At 39.1% G+C, this 16,875-nt stretch overlaps 1 protein-coding gene across 15 annotated transcripts in view; it reads right to left on the bottom strand.

The window, feature by feature from the left end:
* TMEM87A (transmembrane protein 87A) overlaps positions 1-16,875 on the bottom strand; it is a 47,793-nt gene that overhangs the window by 21,301 nt on the left and 9,617 nt on the right. For 7 of the 15 annotated variants that reach the window (XR_010323106.1, XM_064292114.1, XM_023558716.2 and 4 more), the window contains 8 exons: positions 16,433-16,546; positions 13,970-14,023; positions 13,836-13,880; positions 11,816-11,866; positions 10,751-10,868; positions 5,401-5,462; positions 2,820-3,003; positions 1,606-1,705 (listed from right to left, as the gene is read on the bottom strand). Coding sequence is in view for 11 of the 15 variants with exons in the window: in XM_064292114.1 (XP_064148184.1) it covers positions 1,606-1,705; positions 2,820-3,003; positions 5,401-5,462; positions 10,751-10,868; positions 11,816-11,866; positions 13,836-13,880; positions 13,970-14,023; positions 16,433-16,546 (728 nt within the window). In the remaining 4 variants the exon portion in view is untranslated. The remainder of the gene's footprint in view (positions 1-1,605; positions 1,706-2,819; positions 3,004-5,400; positions 5,463-10,750; positions 10,869-11,815; positions 11,867-13,835; positions 13,881-13,969; positions 14,024-16,432; positions 16,547-16,875) is intronic. The other 8 variants (XR_010323107.1, XR_002787873.2, XR_002787872.2 and 5 more) reach the window with 2 other exon arrangements.

Below are 16,875 nucleotides of genomic sequence, written 5' to 3'. Positions count from 1 at the left end.
ACCTAAACCTCAGCAATTATTTGTTTTTACGTTTTTTTGTTCTATACTAGAAAAGTTTCATGAGGCAGGGATCCCCCCCACCCCCGACATCCTACCCACTATTCACACTGGCATATTCTGGATACCTAGAAGACTTCCTGGCATATATGAGGCACTCAAATATTTGCTGAATAAAGGAAGAAATTCAAAAATTTAATACACACAAACACACACCATTTCTATAATGCCATTTAAAGCAAAACTCCTTGAAATAACTATCTATATCCAGCTATCTGTTAATTCCTCTCTTCATTCTCTCTTGAACCCACTGCCATCAGGCTTTTGTCCCTACCACTTCATTGAGACTATTCTTGTTAAAGTCACTAACCTCCTCCATGTAGCTAAATCCCATGGTCAATTCTCAATCCTCATCTTACTTGTCCTACCAGGAGCATCTGACACAATCAATCACTCCCTCCTTGAAACACATTCTTCAGGTTTTCCTCCCATTCACTGGACACTCCTGAACTGCCTTTGTTCTAATTCTAGTTCGTATCACTGACTTCCAAATAACAGAAAATGTTCAACGGCTCAGACCTTGGATTTTTTTTCTCTATCTACATTCGCTTCCTTGGTGATCGTATGAGTCTCAAGGCTTTAATAACACCTACATCCTGATGACTCCCAAATCCTTAACTCCACCCCAACATCTTTCACTCATTTTCTGGCCCATATTCACTTGGATATCTAACTCAACTCCTAATCTTACCCTTGCTCCAAACTTATTCACCTGAAGTTTTCTTCAACCCAGTAAGTGTCGATTCCACCCTTCCACTGGCTCAGACCAAAGTGGCTGGCATCACTGATTCCTCTCCTCTTTCACATCACACATTTGATCCATCCACAAACGCTATTCTCTCTACCTTCAAAATATATACAGAATCTAATCACACCTCATCTCTTCCCCAGGGTGTACGTACGGCTCCTTTACTTCCTTCAGGTCTTTGCTAAAACGTCACCAGCTGAGGCCTTCACTGACCATCCTTCTTAAAACCGTGAGCCCCACCTCCCGCCTAGCACACCCGAGGCCTTCTCCTGCTTTATTTGCCCACAGCACTATCACTGACATAGCAGATGTTTTACGTACTTATTTGATTTTTGCCTGTGTCCTCTCCCTCCACAAATACAAGCACCAAGTCTTTTGTTTACTTGCTGCATGCCTACGGCCTAGAACTGTGCCTGGTATATAGAAGGCATTCAATAAAAAAAATTTTAATAAAAACTAAATTGTTTTCAGACTGTTTCAGCAGGAATGCTCTTCCCTTAAAAAAATCTGATGTACAAGAATATTTTGGAAGAGTCAAGTCACTATACATTTGCTCTAAGAGTCTGGTATTTCAATGTCATGCAGCACATTTCAAGACTTCCTGCAGATGTTCTAAGCCAAATGAAACACTAACATTTTCCCAACTTTTACAAACCTATGAAACTTCAGAGATCTTTTCCTATTTCAGAGCTATTTCCTAAATCTAACTCTTTTACAACTACTACATTAGGAATCTGCAAGACTGTTCCAACTTCATCAGAATTTTCACATGCTCTTGCCTACAGGGAGTTAATACTTACTTGACTATGCCATACCCCAGGCTGACTATGATGACCAGGGTTCGAGCCAGTGAGCGTTTCACTGCTGAAAGCAACTCTGCAAGGATCAGGGCACCTTGGACTATCAGAAAAAAGAAAGGGGGAAGTAGGGTCACTGTAATCTAGGTGTAGCAGAAGGCACAACTGTGCTATCAGAATGTAGATCCCTAACACTCTTCGGTATAAGCACTGGGTTTAGTGCTATTAAAAAAGACTATTTCTGCAATTTTTAAAAATCCACAAGCTGCTACAATTTATGATCTTGCACGTGTGTACAGCAATCTTGGTGTGCTCAATTCACTTCCTCCCTTCCCACTAAAACCTTGGCAGAACACTTCAACCTACCTATATGGACAGTTCATAGCATCTTAGAGAATTTTTAGAAATACAGCTATACAAAGAAAAGTGTAACACATACACATACAATTTCCATATCTAATTATTTAAATATCCTTTCAAAGACAAGGAAAAGATCTAGTTAATACATTTTGCAACAATAATTATTATTGATCAAATGGTCTGAAGAGAAACAACTGAAGAGAACACAAAGAACTTCAATACAAAACAATGTCTGTCATTACCAAGTTACCCTACTGCCCTCCTATTTTGTTGGTATTCTGTATTTTTTCAACTCTCAGATGCACCTTTCCCCTACATTTAACACCTCTGAAATCAGGGTGTGTCTTACAATCAATCACATCCTACAATTAAATAAACCAAACCCGCTGCCCTTGAGTTGATTCTGACTCATAGCAACCCTACAGGACAGAGTAGAACTGCCCCATTCGGTTTCCAAGGCTGTAATCTTTATGGAAGCAGACTGCCACATCTTTCTCCCACAGAGCAGCTGGTGGATTTCAAACTGCTGACGTTTTAGTTTTCTTAAATGTAGATAGTAATAATGATGCTTTACAAATCAAAGGTGATTAAGACTCAAGGACGCTAATAATCTTTCCCCAAATGGCCACTACTATTTAAAATAACCTTAAGAGTATATTTTAGTACCATTACTCCTACATCACTGAACCCATAAGTTAAGAGATTAAAAACAGGAAGCACAATCGTAGTGATTCTGCTTCAGTTATGTTAATAATTAACAGAAAGGCTAGACCTATTTAATGACTGCTGACCCCAGAAAAATGTTCACACATCTCACCCGTCACTCACACAACGGCCCACTCTCTTTTGTTACATACCAGACTCTCCTTTATATCGGATGTTCTGAAATTCTGCATAGAAGACAGCTTTCTCAAGCATTCCCAGCAAGATTACAGCTCCAATCCAAAACTGAATTCTCAGGAGATCTCGCCAATAGCAGGCAGACCATGCCAGCCAGAGACCACCAAACAGGACATATACAATGCACATCACCATAAAGAACTGTCACCCAAGTGGGTAAGAGAGAGAAAAGAAAATCAGGGACAAGAGCCAAGTACCTAGACATACTATCAATATACAGTCTTAACAAACCACTAAACAAACAAAATCTTCTATTTAAAAAATAATTATTTTGTTTCTTTGGAAATATATGCATCCACACCCGCCCACGTAACTGCACACATATTTTTTTGGTTGTCTTTACTATTGTCGCAAAATTGTATATATCATAGCATTCACCATAATTGTTCCTTTTTCTTCTGTTCTTCTCAGTGTCTCTATTTACCTTGGTCAAGTGATACTGACTTCACCCATATTTGGTCTTGTCTTTCCCGTCACCAAAAGTAACAAGTGACTACTATCCAGAAAGTGATTGTCCCTCTCTTCCTCCCTTTCCTTTAATCATCAAAAAACTTCGCTTTCTGTGTGTATATCTACTCTTGATTTTTTATAATAATGGGACCATACATTATTTGTTTTTGTGATAGACTTACTTCACTCAGCATAATGCCCTCCAGATTCACCCATGTTAAAAATGTTTCGCAGATCCCTCACTATTCTTCACAGTTGCCTAGTATTCCACTGTATGTATGTACCATACCTTGTTTATCCACTTATCCGTTGATGGACACAGGCTGTTTCCATCCAATGATGGACACTTAGGTTATTTCCATCTTTTTGCTATTGTGAATAATGCAGCAATGAACACAGGCGTGCACGTCTATTCATATCACTGCTCTTGCATCTCTAGGATATATACCTTGGAGTGGGATTGCTGGATGATAAGGTATTTCTATTTCTAGCTTTTTCAGGAAGTGCCATACTGTTTCCCACAGCAGTTATACCATTTTACAATCCCACCAACAGTGCATAAGAGTTCCAGTCCCCCTACAACCTCACCAGCATTTTTCTGGTTGTTTGATCACTGCCATTTTTACAGGGGTGAGATGGTATCTCACTGTAGTTTTGATGTGCATCTCTCTAACGGCTAATGATCTTTTCATGTATTTGTTGGCCACCTTAATGTCCTCTGTGGTGAAGTGTCTGTTTATGTCCTTTGTTCATTTCCTGATTGGATTGTCTTTTTGTTCCTCAGTTGCTGAAGTTTTCTATACACTTTAGAGATTAAACTCTTACCAGATATGTCGTTGCCAAAGATTTTTTCCCAGTCTGTAGGTTCTCTCTTTTTATACTCTCTTGGTAAAGTTTTTTGATGCGCATAAATACTTCATTTTTAGGAGGTCCCAACTATCTATTTTATCTTCTGTCATTAGTGAATTTGTTTTGCTTGATTAACTATTCATGCCAAAAATTAGGTCCCCTAGTTTTGACCCTGTATTTTCTTCCAGGAACTTTACAGTTTTGGCTTTAACATTTTTAGGCCTTTGACCCGTTTTGAGTTAGCTTTTGTGCATGATCTACAGAATGGATCCTGTTTCATTTTTCTGCATGTGATTTTTCAGCTTTGCCAGCACCATTTGTTAAGAGGCTGTTTCTTCCCCATTACATGGACTTTGACCTTTTGTCAAAGATCAGCTGCCCACAGACGGGTGGATTTACTTCTGGGTTCTCAATTTGATTCCATTGGGCTGCATGTCTGTCATGGAACCAATACCTATTTTGATTACTGTGGCCGTACAGTAAGTTTTGCAATTAGGAAGTGTGAGGCTGCCTACTTTGTTCTTCAATATTGCTTAAGCTATTCGGGGCCTCCTTCCTTTCCATATAAAGTTGGAGATTAGTTTTTTCACTTCCTTAAGAATGTTGTTGGGATTTGGATTGGGATTCACAAAACAACTGACTCATCTAGAGCACAGGGACACGACATATGGACTTATCCGCAAGTGACTGCCCTCCTGTATTAAAAGACCTTTTTAGTTCATAATCTAAAATTGTATAAAGGAAGAAAACACCGAGGAAGAAGAACAGGCACAGGAGGGTTAGGAAACATTTGGAGAGAATGAAACACTATGAAATGGGAAAACCATAAAAGGATAAAGGGGAAAAAACAAAAACATTCATGAACAAAGGAAATCAGAAAATAGGTTAAGGATATTGTCGTACACACAACAATGAACTGAAGCTTTGCCATTAGTTAACTGAAAGTGGGATCAGGAACGACAGAATTGTAATAAGGAGTGCCCTTTGCATCCTAGAGAACGTAAGATGGCCTCTGAGGTGCTTTCCAATGCTAAAATTCCACAAGTCATCAACCCCTTCATTTTACAGATGAGAAAATGAGACACAGAGAAGTTCAATGAACCCTCCCAAGGTCACATTCTAGTAAGAAGTCCAGAACGAAAAGCACTATTTCCTGAACTGTTCAGGAACAATTCTTTAAACTTGGACAGTCTTTCAAGTTAAATTAATCTTGAGAATAAAGAATGTAAGTTCACTTACAATCATCAATGGATATTCTTCAAGCGTGAGGTATTCATAGGGGCCCTTCACTTCAATAGTCACTGCAAAACAAAATCCTCGGAATGAATTTAATGAAGGCAGAAATGAACAGCATTATCTTAAATTTGTTTAATAGAAGTCATAGACATTTTATTAGACCATTCCCGTTTAACCATTAAAATCCTGGTGAATATTACATTACACTCCTACGGCACCTCGGAGTTCATTAAGTGTTCTCACAGTACACGTTGTGTCCTGCACAGGCCTCCATACCGCTGCTCCAGGCGCCAGCTGAAGTGGAAAAGTCCTTCTTTTCCCATGTGCATAGCCTTTAAAGCCTAGACTAAATGCTGTTCCCTCCACGATGCCTTCTCTGAGCTTCCTAACTATTCTCTACCTCTTTTCAACTGCAAACACGCTTCATATACACTTTTCTTACAACATGTCACGAACAGCCTTTGAAAAGGCCTTCATCCTTTTTATCTATATTTTACTATTGCTTTGTTTGTTTTACCCACTTCAATCTGATGTGATCTTGCTACATAATGAATCTTTGCTAAGCCATCTTTTTCAGAACGAGGTAAGGTATCTCAAAAAAACCTAGGAATTCACACAAATAACATGCCCTCTCTGATACAATAATGTGGGAATACTATCCAGCTTCCCAATTACACACCCTGGTTCCCCAGCCCAAAATGAAAATAAACCAAAACTTCTGACTCACGCAAAGCACGATCCAGTACAGAACTGGCCTCCCCAAAACTTGCCAGTTAATATTTTTCAAAGTCTCTGTTACTAATAATAAAGTATTTAATTAACGAAGCAAAACAAGTGAGAGTAACAACATGAACGTGAAGGACAGATCTGACTTACTAAAGCAATCCTGTGATTATTTTAAGACTGTCTGAAACTAAAAGAATTAGTTGGTTTAATTCTAGGTATTACTAACACATAAAACCTGATGTCTCTGACAATCTTTCCCAGAGACTAACTGTCCGTTCAACAAAAATTTCCTACCAGCTTTTAGAAGGCAAAAAGAACATCTTATTATTAAAAGTAAACCAAGTCTAAGTTAATTACATGAATAAAAAGGAGACTCCCATAATGGCAATCTTATAAAAATTTCATACCAGAACTGGTTGTTAAATTCTAATTCTGTATCTTCTTAATTCGATAAAAGAGCAAATAAAATAATTAATATTTTGGTCACATTCCTTGCTTATGCTATGCAAGGAGGCAGTAAAATACAGCACATGGGCCAAATCTGGCCCCCCATTTGTTTTTGTAAATAAAGTTGTATTGGAACATAGCCACACCATTTATTTAAAACTCACTGTCTTGGCAATAAAATGGCAGAGCTGTTTAATCAAAACAGAGGAAATATTTACTATCTAGCCCTTTAAGAAAAAATTTGCCAACCCCTGCTCTAAATGTAACACACATCTACTGAGTACTTACTACGTGGCAGGCACTATGGAAAAAGCAGGCAATAGAAAAATGAATACAATGTTGTCTGCATTCTAGAGGACTACTGCCTAGCACAGGAGAAACAACATTAAGCGAACCTCTGAGCCCCACCCAGGAGGATGAGAATGTATATACCAGGTAGAGTAAAAATCTTCAGGCAAAGGAAATAACATGAATAAGGACAGGTGTGAAAATGTGTGGTGTATTTAGACCTCTGCAGTCTGAGACTGCCCATGGCACCATATACAGTGAGGCAGCAAACAGTAAACTCGGTCAGAATGTAAAGGGCTTTAAAAGCTTTGCTGCATAATGCGGAATTTTACAGACAATTGGGAGTCAACAAAAGTTTTATTAAAGGGAAATAAGATGATAAAACCATTTTAGAAAGCTAATTGTAGGACTTTCAGATTAAGATGCACAGTGAAGTCCATGCTTTAATGTACCTTTCAGCTCCAAACAAAAGAAATATAAAACACAAAAAAGAGAAAACCAAAAAGGCCTAAGTTCAAAAAAAAGATAAACATCACCAAGGATCAAAGCTAAGCAGAATCTCAGAACGGTATGCGTGGGACTGAAGCCATGACCATTCCGGATACTGGGTCCTAGAGTGGCTGGCAGCTCAGTTCCTATGGGGTGCCTGTAACTAGTAGGATTCCAAGAAAAAGGGGGGACCATAGCCAGGTCTGATGCACGGAGAGGCTGAAGTGGGAGAGACTGGAGTGGAACTGCGTTTCTCCTCCATCCTTTTCAATGAAAGAAGGTTGAAAAAAGGTGATGACAACTGCTATCTGGGACTATTACTCATTACATAAAGCCACGGGTCTACAGAGACAGGAGGACTGCATACGTATTCATGTGACTAGAAGTCGCTCCAGGCCACCGACTAGTCTGCCTAGATGTGCTACGACCCTGTGTCCCTCTGGGCTGCACTACGGAACTCATCACGACCCTGTGTCCCTCTGGGCTGCACTACGGAACTCATCACGACCCTGTGTCCCTCTGGGCTGCACTATGGAACTCATCACGACCCTGTGTCCCTCTGGGCTGCACTACGGAACTCATCACGACCCTGTGTCCCTCTGGGCTGCACTACGGAACTCATCACGACCCTGTGTCCCTCTGGGCTGCACTACGGAACTCATCACGACCCTGTGTCCCTCTGGGCTGCACTATGGAACTCATCACGACCCTGTGTCCCTCTGGGCTGCACTACGGAACTCATCACGACCCTGTGTCCCTCTGGGCTGCACTACGGAACTCATCACGACCCTGTGTCCCTCTGGGCTGCACTACGGAACTCATCACGACCCTGTGTCCCTCTGGGCTGCACTATGGAACTCATCACGACCCTGTGTCCCTCTGGGCTGCACTACGGAACTCATCACGACCCTGTGTCCCTCTGGGCTGCACTATGGAACTCATCACGACCCTGTGTCCCTCTGGGCTGCACTATGGAACTCATCACGACCCTGTGTCCCTCTGGGCTGCACTATGGAACTCATCACGACCCTGTGTCCCTCTGGGCTGCACTATGGAACTCATCACGACCCTGTGTCCCTCTGGGCTGCACTGTGGACACTATGGAACTCATCATGACCCTGTGTCCCTCTGGGCTGCACTATGGAACTCATCACGACCCTGTGTCCCTCTGGGCTGCACTGTGGACACTATGGAACTCATCACGACCCTGTGTCCCTCTGGGCTGCACTATGGACACTATGGAACTCATCACGAGGCTCATTTCTGGATTGAGAGTGAAGCATCCAGTGAAAGACACCACAAAAACAGAAGTTCAAACGTAAGTCAAAGGAAGGAAACAACACACAGAGAAAGAATAACAAAGGAACAGCAAAAACTAACAAAACCAAAAGCTGGTTCACTGGGGTAAAAATGTACTAAGATAAAATGTAGAAAGATTCAACAGGTTAAAAAGACACAAAAGCTTTAAGAAGGTAAAAAGGTTGCAGATTTTTTTTTAAACAAAGAAATACCATGAATAACTTTTTGCCACTAAAATTGAAATCTTAGATGAAATGGACAATTTCTTTAAAAAAAGGAAAAGATTCAAGGAAATAAAGAAAACCTATCAAAGAAAATAAATAAGCTGTTTAAAATCTATCTGGGGGAAAAAAGAGCACCAGGCCCAAAGAGTTACCACAGACGCGCTCTGCGAACACTGAGGGAATGAACAGCCTGACCTCACACAAACCGCCACAAAGAATATAAAGAGAGGGGCCTCTGCACAATTCACTCCCTGAGACTAGCATAACCTGAACGCCAAAACCAGAGGAGAATGGTATGAGAAAAGAAAATCACGGGCTGATCTTACTTTAAACATTGACCAAAAAATGCAGCAATGTCTGTTTATGTGTGTGTGTGCGAATGTGCAAATGTGTGTGTGTGCATACCAAGATCAAATGGCGGTGTCCCAAAATTTCGAAGATGGTTTAATATTAGAAAATCAGGTAATAAATACACCTTTACAGATTAAATGAGAAAATCTATGCGATCACTTTAATTAACACGTTCAAAGCATTTTGAACTGAACATTCATTCTTAACACTTAAAAAAAAATGGAAACAGAAAATATTTCTGGTAAACTAGAAATGACCACCACTAACCAAATAAAAAATTTTCTAAAAAACCTGCAGTACACATCATATTTAATGGGGAAATGTACCAATATTGCCAAGTCAGGAAGAAAATAAAGGAGGCTGCCATCATTGTTTCCATTTAACACTATGTGTTATGGACTGAATTGTGTCCCCCCAAAATATGTGTTATAAATCCTAACCTCTATGCCTGCGGTTTACTTACTTTGGGCATGTCATCAGGAGGGACCAGTCTCTGGAGAAGGGCACAATGATTGGTAAAGTAGAGGGTCAGAATAAAAGAGGAACACTCTCAAAGAGATAGACTGACACAGTGGCTGCAACAGTGGGCTCAAACGCAGCAACGACTGTGACGACGGCACAGGACCAGCGAGTGTTTCATTCTGTTGCACAGAGGGTCACTATGAGTAGGAACTACAACACAACCACATGCCTGTGGTTACAATCCCATTTGGGAATGGGCTGTCTGTGTCATATTAATGAGGCAGGCTTAATATAAGAAGTATGTTGAGTCAATCTCTTTATATAAGAGATTAAATGCAAGCTGGCAAGGAGAGGGATGGGGGAAACAGATGCCAATTACATGAACTTTGCCCAGGAGTAGAAGCTCAGAAGAGACAAGGACCTTCCTCCATACCCAACAGAGAGAAAAAGCCTTTCCCTAGAACTGGTGCCCTGAATTCTGTGAGAAAATTCATTTCTGTTTGTTAAAGCCATCTACCTGTGGTATTTGTTACAGCAACACCAGGTAACTAAGACACCATGCTTGAGAAAACAGAGGAGGTAAGGAATAAACAAAGTAGAAGGAAGAAACAGAAAAAGAAACCACAAAAAATAAGACCAGTTAGGAAGTTACTATAAAAATCCAGGTAAGAGATGATGGCTTTGTGAACTGGAGAGCAATGCTGAAAAGGAGAACACTAAGAAAAATTCTTGAGTTATTAAGACATGACAAAACTCAGTGACATTTTTACAAATCTAGCCAAATATTAGGAAGAATATACCAATTTTAAAAAAGCAGAAGGATCAAAAAGAAGGAAAATGTGTGCACAATACAAGAAAGCACATGTGAAGTGCCTAGGACTGTGCCTGGTACACACTTGAATGCACAAAAAATTCTTAATTCCTATCATCCAATTTCTCCACTTCACAACACACGTTCATAATAAATTACTCCCTTTCTTAAAGCAATTTTACATCACCCACTAGCCAAGACACAACAGAGAATTTAACACAAATGTTTAAAATAAAAAGAAACAAATGGAACTTACTGGTAAAAAGATTCCTTAGTGAATTTTCCTTCACAGATTCCTTTGAAGATGAAATACCAATATGTACAATAAAAATGTATGGTGCGTCCTGCCATGTTTTCAGTGGTTCATGCATTATCTAGGATGGAAAACAGACGTCAAACCATCAAGTCATAAGAATTTAGAACACAGTTTAATAATAAAATATGAAAATTTTGCTCCAGAAATTTGCCCAGAAACATGGCGGAGTCTTTCACTTTCATTCATTAAAACAGTAAGCGCAACAAAACAAAAAGACCTCTAAATGTGTAAAATAGTTTAATTATAAATTACTGAAATGCAACACATCCCATATCTTGTTACACACAAAAATCATACATTTATTATAACAAAAACTTCAACTAAAATCATTAAACTGAATATGTATTTAACCAAATCATCCTAGAATGAAAAACCAAAAACCAAACCCATTGTTGTCGAGTCAGTTCACTCATAGTGACCCTATACTAGGTTATGTTTTACACAGATGTCTTGAACAAACTGAGGAGATTATTTAATTCATCTAAAAAAAAAATCCACAATAATGTCAGTAAACATGAATTATAAACACCAATTTTTGAATCTAATTCCCTTTTCTCAATGGCCAGAATTTCTGCAGATATGAGCTCACACTTGTATCAAAAATTTCATCTTGGGCTAGTGTATGTGGAAAGGAAGACTCACTGTTCCCCAAAGACAAGGAAGTTAAAAGCCCCCATGTTCACAGAGCTGGTTACGCGGGGAGAATCTGCTCCCAGGCCAGACAATTTGCACACACCCCTAGTCAAGTCTTCAGAAGATTCACTGCCATACATGCTAGGGATGGACTATGGGCCTTCCCAACCACAAAACTAAGATACAAAGATGAAAGAGGCATGCAGACCAAAACTGATTTATCCTCCTGTGCATCTCAAATAAGGCACTGCTGACTCAGACTTGTGATTTTGTTATGGTCTTCTCTTCAAAGGAGAAGCTTTTATCCAGGGATGTCTGGGGGAGCTCCAGCGGACCTAGGAAACCCTTCAAAGACGATACCAAATTTCACACCTTGATGCATTTTCCTGGAGACCACAGCTTGTACCAAATTCTCAAAAGGCTCTACAACCCAAGAAAAGATTATTCATTTATTATTTGTAGTAACTTAAGAACATAAATGCCATCCTGAATCATACTTGGATATATCTCTGCCTAATCTCTCTCTGACAAGACTTAGGAACAATTTATGAGAAAAATTTACCACCAAAAAGTTATGGGTACATCACACAACCGATCACCCACGACTAACTGAATCTTTCCTGAATCTACTCATTAACCTGTTAAAACTTCGTTCAGGGTAATAAGCTGCTGTTATCTTAAAGCTACCTCTTCTAGATCTCATGTGGGAATGAGTCATTTTCACATTCCAGGACCTGATAAAGTTTACATCTGACTCCAGGGATACAGAACGTCCGACCTTGTAAAAAGAAGACTTGGATGCCAGGCACTCCATTAAGGACGTGCCACCTTCTTTACCCTCACAACAGTCCTGTCAAGTAGGTATTATCATTAGCTCCATTTCACAGTTTAAGAAACAGAGGCACAAGAGAAGAATTTGTCCAAGGGAAGTAGGAAGTTAAGGAGCTGGATTTTGAATCTAGGACATCTGACTCCAATGCTATTATTAACTACCAACTCAATTTCTGGATATCCCCTCCAAGCTTAACAGACTATTTTTAAAATGCAGAGTCTTCACGATATTGCCTCAAAATGTTTAATTTCCCTTCAGTAAACCTTTGCTAACCCCATTAGGCATGTAGTAAGGTAAGAGGATTAGACTTGCATGCAGTAACTCAGTTACCAATGGTCTTAGAAAAATACACTACGAGAGTGGCTTTGTTCCTAATACATTTAATTTTTATTTTTTATTAAGCACTCCTTTGTCAAAATTATAAAAGCAAATATAACCACATTACTACTTAAATCAAATCAGAAACCTGGGTTAATCAAATAAAATCTTTTCGTGGGGGAAAGCTGAGGAGAGGACCCTCGCTCCACAGGCTTTTATGTTTTATCAGAGTTTTAAAAAGACAGGGGATGGGAAGTGAACTTGTGAGCATCCTTTTAAAAAGGATTATAAACTATTCTCTCTAGGCCCAATTTTCAAAAAGAAAGATCAAAGGGAAGAAAATTATTTGACTTCTTTTGATTATAATCTGATTAGGTATCTACAAATATTACTTGTGATAGTCACTCAACACGGTCATCTTTCAGCCAGCTTTGAGCATTAAGAACAACCACATAAACCAAAGATTCCATCAGCCTGAGACCAGAAGAACTAGATGGTGCCCACCTACCACCAATGACTGCCCTGATGAGAAATATAACTGAGAATCCCTGATGGAGCAGGAGAAAAGTGGGATGCAGATCTCAAATTCTAGTAAAAAGACCAGGCTTAGTGGTCTGACAGACTAGAAGGACCCCGGAGGTCATGGCTCCCAGGCCTACTATAAGCCCAAGACTGGAACCATCCCCAAAGTCAACTCTTCAGAAAGGAATTGGACCGGACTATAATACAGAGAATGATACTGGTGAGGAGTGAGCTTCTTGGCTCAAGTGGACACATGAGACTATGTGGGCAGCTCCTGTCTGGAGGGGAGATGAGAAGGCAGAGGGGGACAGAAGCTGGCTGAATGGACATGGGGAATACAGGGTGGAGAGGAGTGTGCTGTCTCATTAGGGGAAAAGCAACTAAGAGTACATAAAAAAAAATACATAGCAAGGTGTATATAAAGTTTTGTATGACAGACTGACTTGATTTGTAAACTTTCACATAACGCACAATTAGGAAAAAAAAAGCAAGCTTTGGGGGGAGGAGAGGAAGCTAATTATAAAAACAATACATATTTATTGTAAAAATGTGGAAAATACAGAACCATAATGAAAAAAATAAAAAATTATATCATTAATAGCAATTATTAACATTTTGGTGTACAGTTTCAATTTTAAAGTTTCCATTGAAATGTTTTCTTTTGTTTATATATTTTTTAATTATTCTCTCAGTATGTTCTAAATTCTCAAATACACTTACAGTTTTATCTCCAATAGAGGTAAGATTTGTTCCATTCTCCTTAGCCTTTCGGTATTTAAAACAAAAAAAGGAAAGAAAATTAATTCAGAACTTTTACTTTACTCTCAGAAATATGTAATAAGGAAAATAATTACCTCCTGTTTTTCTCCTAAAAGAGGCAGTCGATGTACAAAATCCCCAGAAAAGCTCTATAAAACAAACATAAAATTAAGGTTAATTAAAAAATGTATAATTTCAGAAACCCCAAAAAACCCATTGCCGTCAAGTCAATTCTGACTCATAGCATTCCTACAGGACAGGGTAGAACTGCCCCATAGGGTTTCCAAGGAGCACCTGGTGGATTCAAACTGATGACCTTTTGGTTAGCAGCCACAGCACTTAACCACTGTGCCACCAGGTTTCCATGGTCGGAAAAGAGGACTCCATGTTTAGGGGACACTGATACGTCATTAAAGGCAATGGAGAAATGTGGGAAGAGATGAAGGTGATGGCTGGATAACATGAGGAATGTAAGTTAATGGCACTGAAGTGAACATGTGAAGACTGTTGAGATGGCAATTGTTTTGTCACATATATACTGACCACAATAAAAAATTAATATTCAAAAAAGTGTAACTTAAAATACAGAGAAATGGTTAAAACAAAACATAATACAGTAACAGTAAATATAACAATACGGCATTGACATACAAAAACATTCCCAATTAACTACAAACAAGTGAATAAACCCTTGCTGGGAACTAAAAAATAATACCAAACCCAACTGGGCACTCAATTTTTATATAAGTATTATAGGCATTTAGGAAAGACAAGCTCTTAGATAGAAGATAGATGCTGAGTACAGAGGGATCCTAGACAGTTCCCTCACATTTCACAGATGAGGAAAATGAGGCTTAAGGCTATAAAGCTTTGGTAGAAGAAACCGGATTTGAACCTAAGATGGCTTACTGCATATAACCGGTCCACTGCTCCTTCCACATCACACTCCATGCCTGTAAGCAAACTATACTAATTACTTTTCTTATCAGTTATCAGCAGAGCAAGCATTCTCCTTCCTGAGTAATTAGAGTGTGCAATTCAATTGTTGCACCAGACTGGAGGAGGAGAGGAACTTTATCAACAGGAGTATAGCCAGCACCCTGGAGCAGTTACAGCAGATCTAAAAGTAGTGAACCTTGGGCAACAGAAAACTTTCCATAATGAAATCTAAGAAAGGCCAACCAATGTAAGCCTGGAGGAGAAATCTGGAGAACCAACAGAAGACAGACAAACTAGTCAATCTCGCATCATACCTAGCTTTTGCTTTCTACCATTCTTGCACCATTCTGAAGTTATTTTCTTTTCCCTCCAAGTCCATAAAATCTAAGCTCTGACAAGAACTTAGCCCTTACCAGACTGAGTCTAGCACAACTAGATGGTGCCCAGCTACCATCAATAGAGGGTCCCAGACTAAGCTGGAGAAAAATGTAGAACAAAATTCTAACTCACAAACAAGGCTAGACTTATTGGTCTGGCAGAGACCACAGGAACCCCAAGAGTATGGTCCCCAGACACTCTTTTTGCTCAGTAATGAAGTCACTCCTGAGGTTCACCCTTCAGTCAAAGATTAGACAGGCCCATAAAACAAAATGAGACTATAGTGGCACACCAGCCCAGGGGTAAGGACTAGAAGGCAGCAGTGGACAGGAAAGGTGGTAACAGGGAACCTAAGGTTGAGAGGGGAAAAGTGTTGACATCGCATGGGGTTGGTAACCAATGGGACAAAACAGTATGTGTACTAATTGTTTAATGAAAAGCTAGTTTGTTCTGTAAAATTTCATCTAAGGTATGATCAAAAAAAAACCAAAGAACTTAACCCTTAAGAGTTCAATTATCAACTACTTCATCCACTTACTAATGATCAATTTTTAATTATAGCTTCCTTATTAAAAAAAAAAAAACTTTAATTCTAGTAACTAGACAGAAAACCTAGCCTTCAGTGAACTCTTTTCTTCTTACAAGCAATATGCTATATATTTATTCCTTTGCAATTTTTACATGCAGTAAGAACAAAACAATGGTTATAGTTACAACAAATATTTTCAATGCTATAAAATGTTTCTTTCAAAAAAATGGCATTATGGCTTCATATACTTTCACAAAAAATATTAATTGATATTAAATCCTTATTTCTAATAGAATTTCGTATCAGGAATCCCCCTTATATGACCACATACATCTGACCATTAAAATATACAATATAATTCATCTACTCCCTTTCCCTGAAAACAGGGTATAAAAGTTACCCTTGCATCAGTGATACTCTTTTGACTTCGGGTCTGTAGCAGCTAAACCTAAATATTCTGATTTTTTGTAGGACATACCAATTAGATGAGATGACAAAAGAATTAAAAATCTGTGTTTGCTTTTTACACACAAAGGAAACTACATCTTCCCTCCTATGAGGTAAACGAATACCTATGTGGCTGGTTATACATGTATTAGAAAATGCTTCTAACTTCTGCCAGTGGGAAATGAGGGGCGGGCAGATACGGCCAAAAATACAGACACTACATTCTTCACCCCTCTGCTTCCCTCCAACCCCTTCCAGACACTACCTGTGTTTTAAAGAGTTCACTGCAGTTCTGGAACACTTTTGATGACGTTTGATATTTCCCCGATAAGCCTCTTTTTTCCTTAAGATTTTCCAAATATGTCTCTATTTCTTCTGTCTGAAAAACACAGAAAATACAAAGTATTTACCATTCACAAGCAAAAAAAATTCGCAAACAGGCTACTTAGACAATAACAAATAGACCACCTTTAGTATGAAATATAGGAGTCCCTGGGTGGCGCAAACGGTTTAGGCATTGGACTACTAGCCAAAAGGCTGGCAGTTCGGAGCCGCTCGGAAGTAATTCTACTCTGCACACATGGGGTAGCCGTGAGTTGAAATCAGCTTGACAGCAACTACCAACAACACTACAAACATAATTTGTAATTTTAAAAATTAAAAGCATGAGATAAAGAATGCATCTAATAGTCTCCAAGATTCTAATAA

Source organism: Loxodonta africana, chromosome 10 (assembly GCF_030014295.1).
Source record: "Loxodonta africana isolate mLoxAfr1 chromosome 10, mLoxAfr1.hap2, whole genome shotgun sequence".
NCBI classification, from domain to species: domain Eukaryota; kingdom Metazoa; phylum Chordata; class Mammalia; order Proboscidea; family Elephantidae; genus Loxodonta; species Loxodonta africana.
This window is presented reverse-complemented; position numbering and strand designations above follow the sequence as displayed.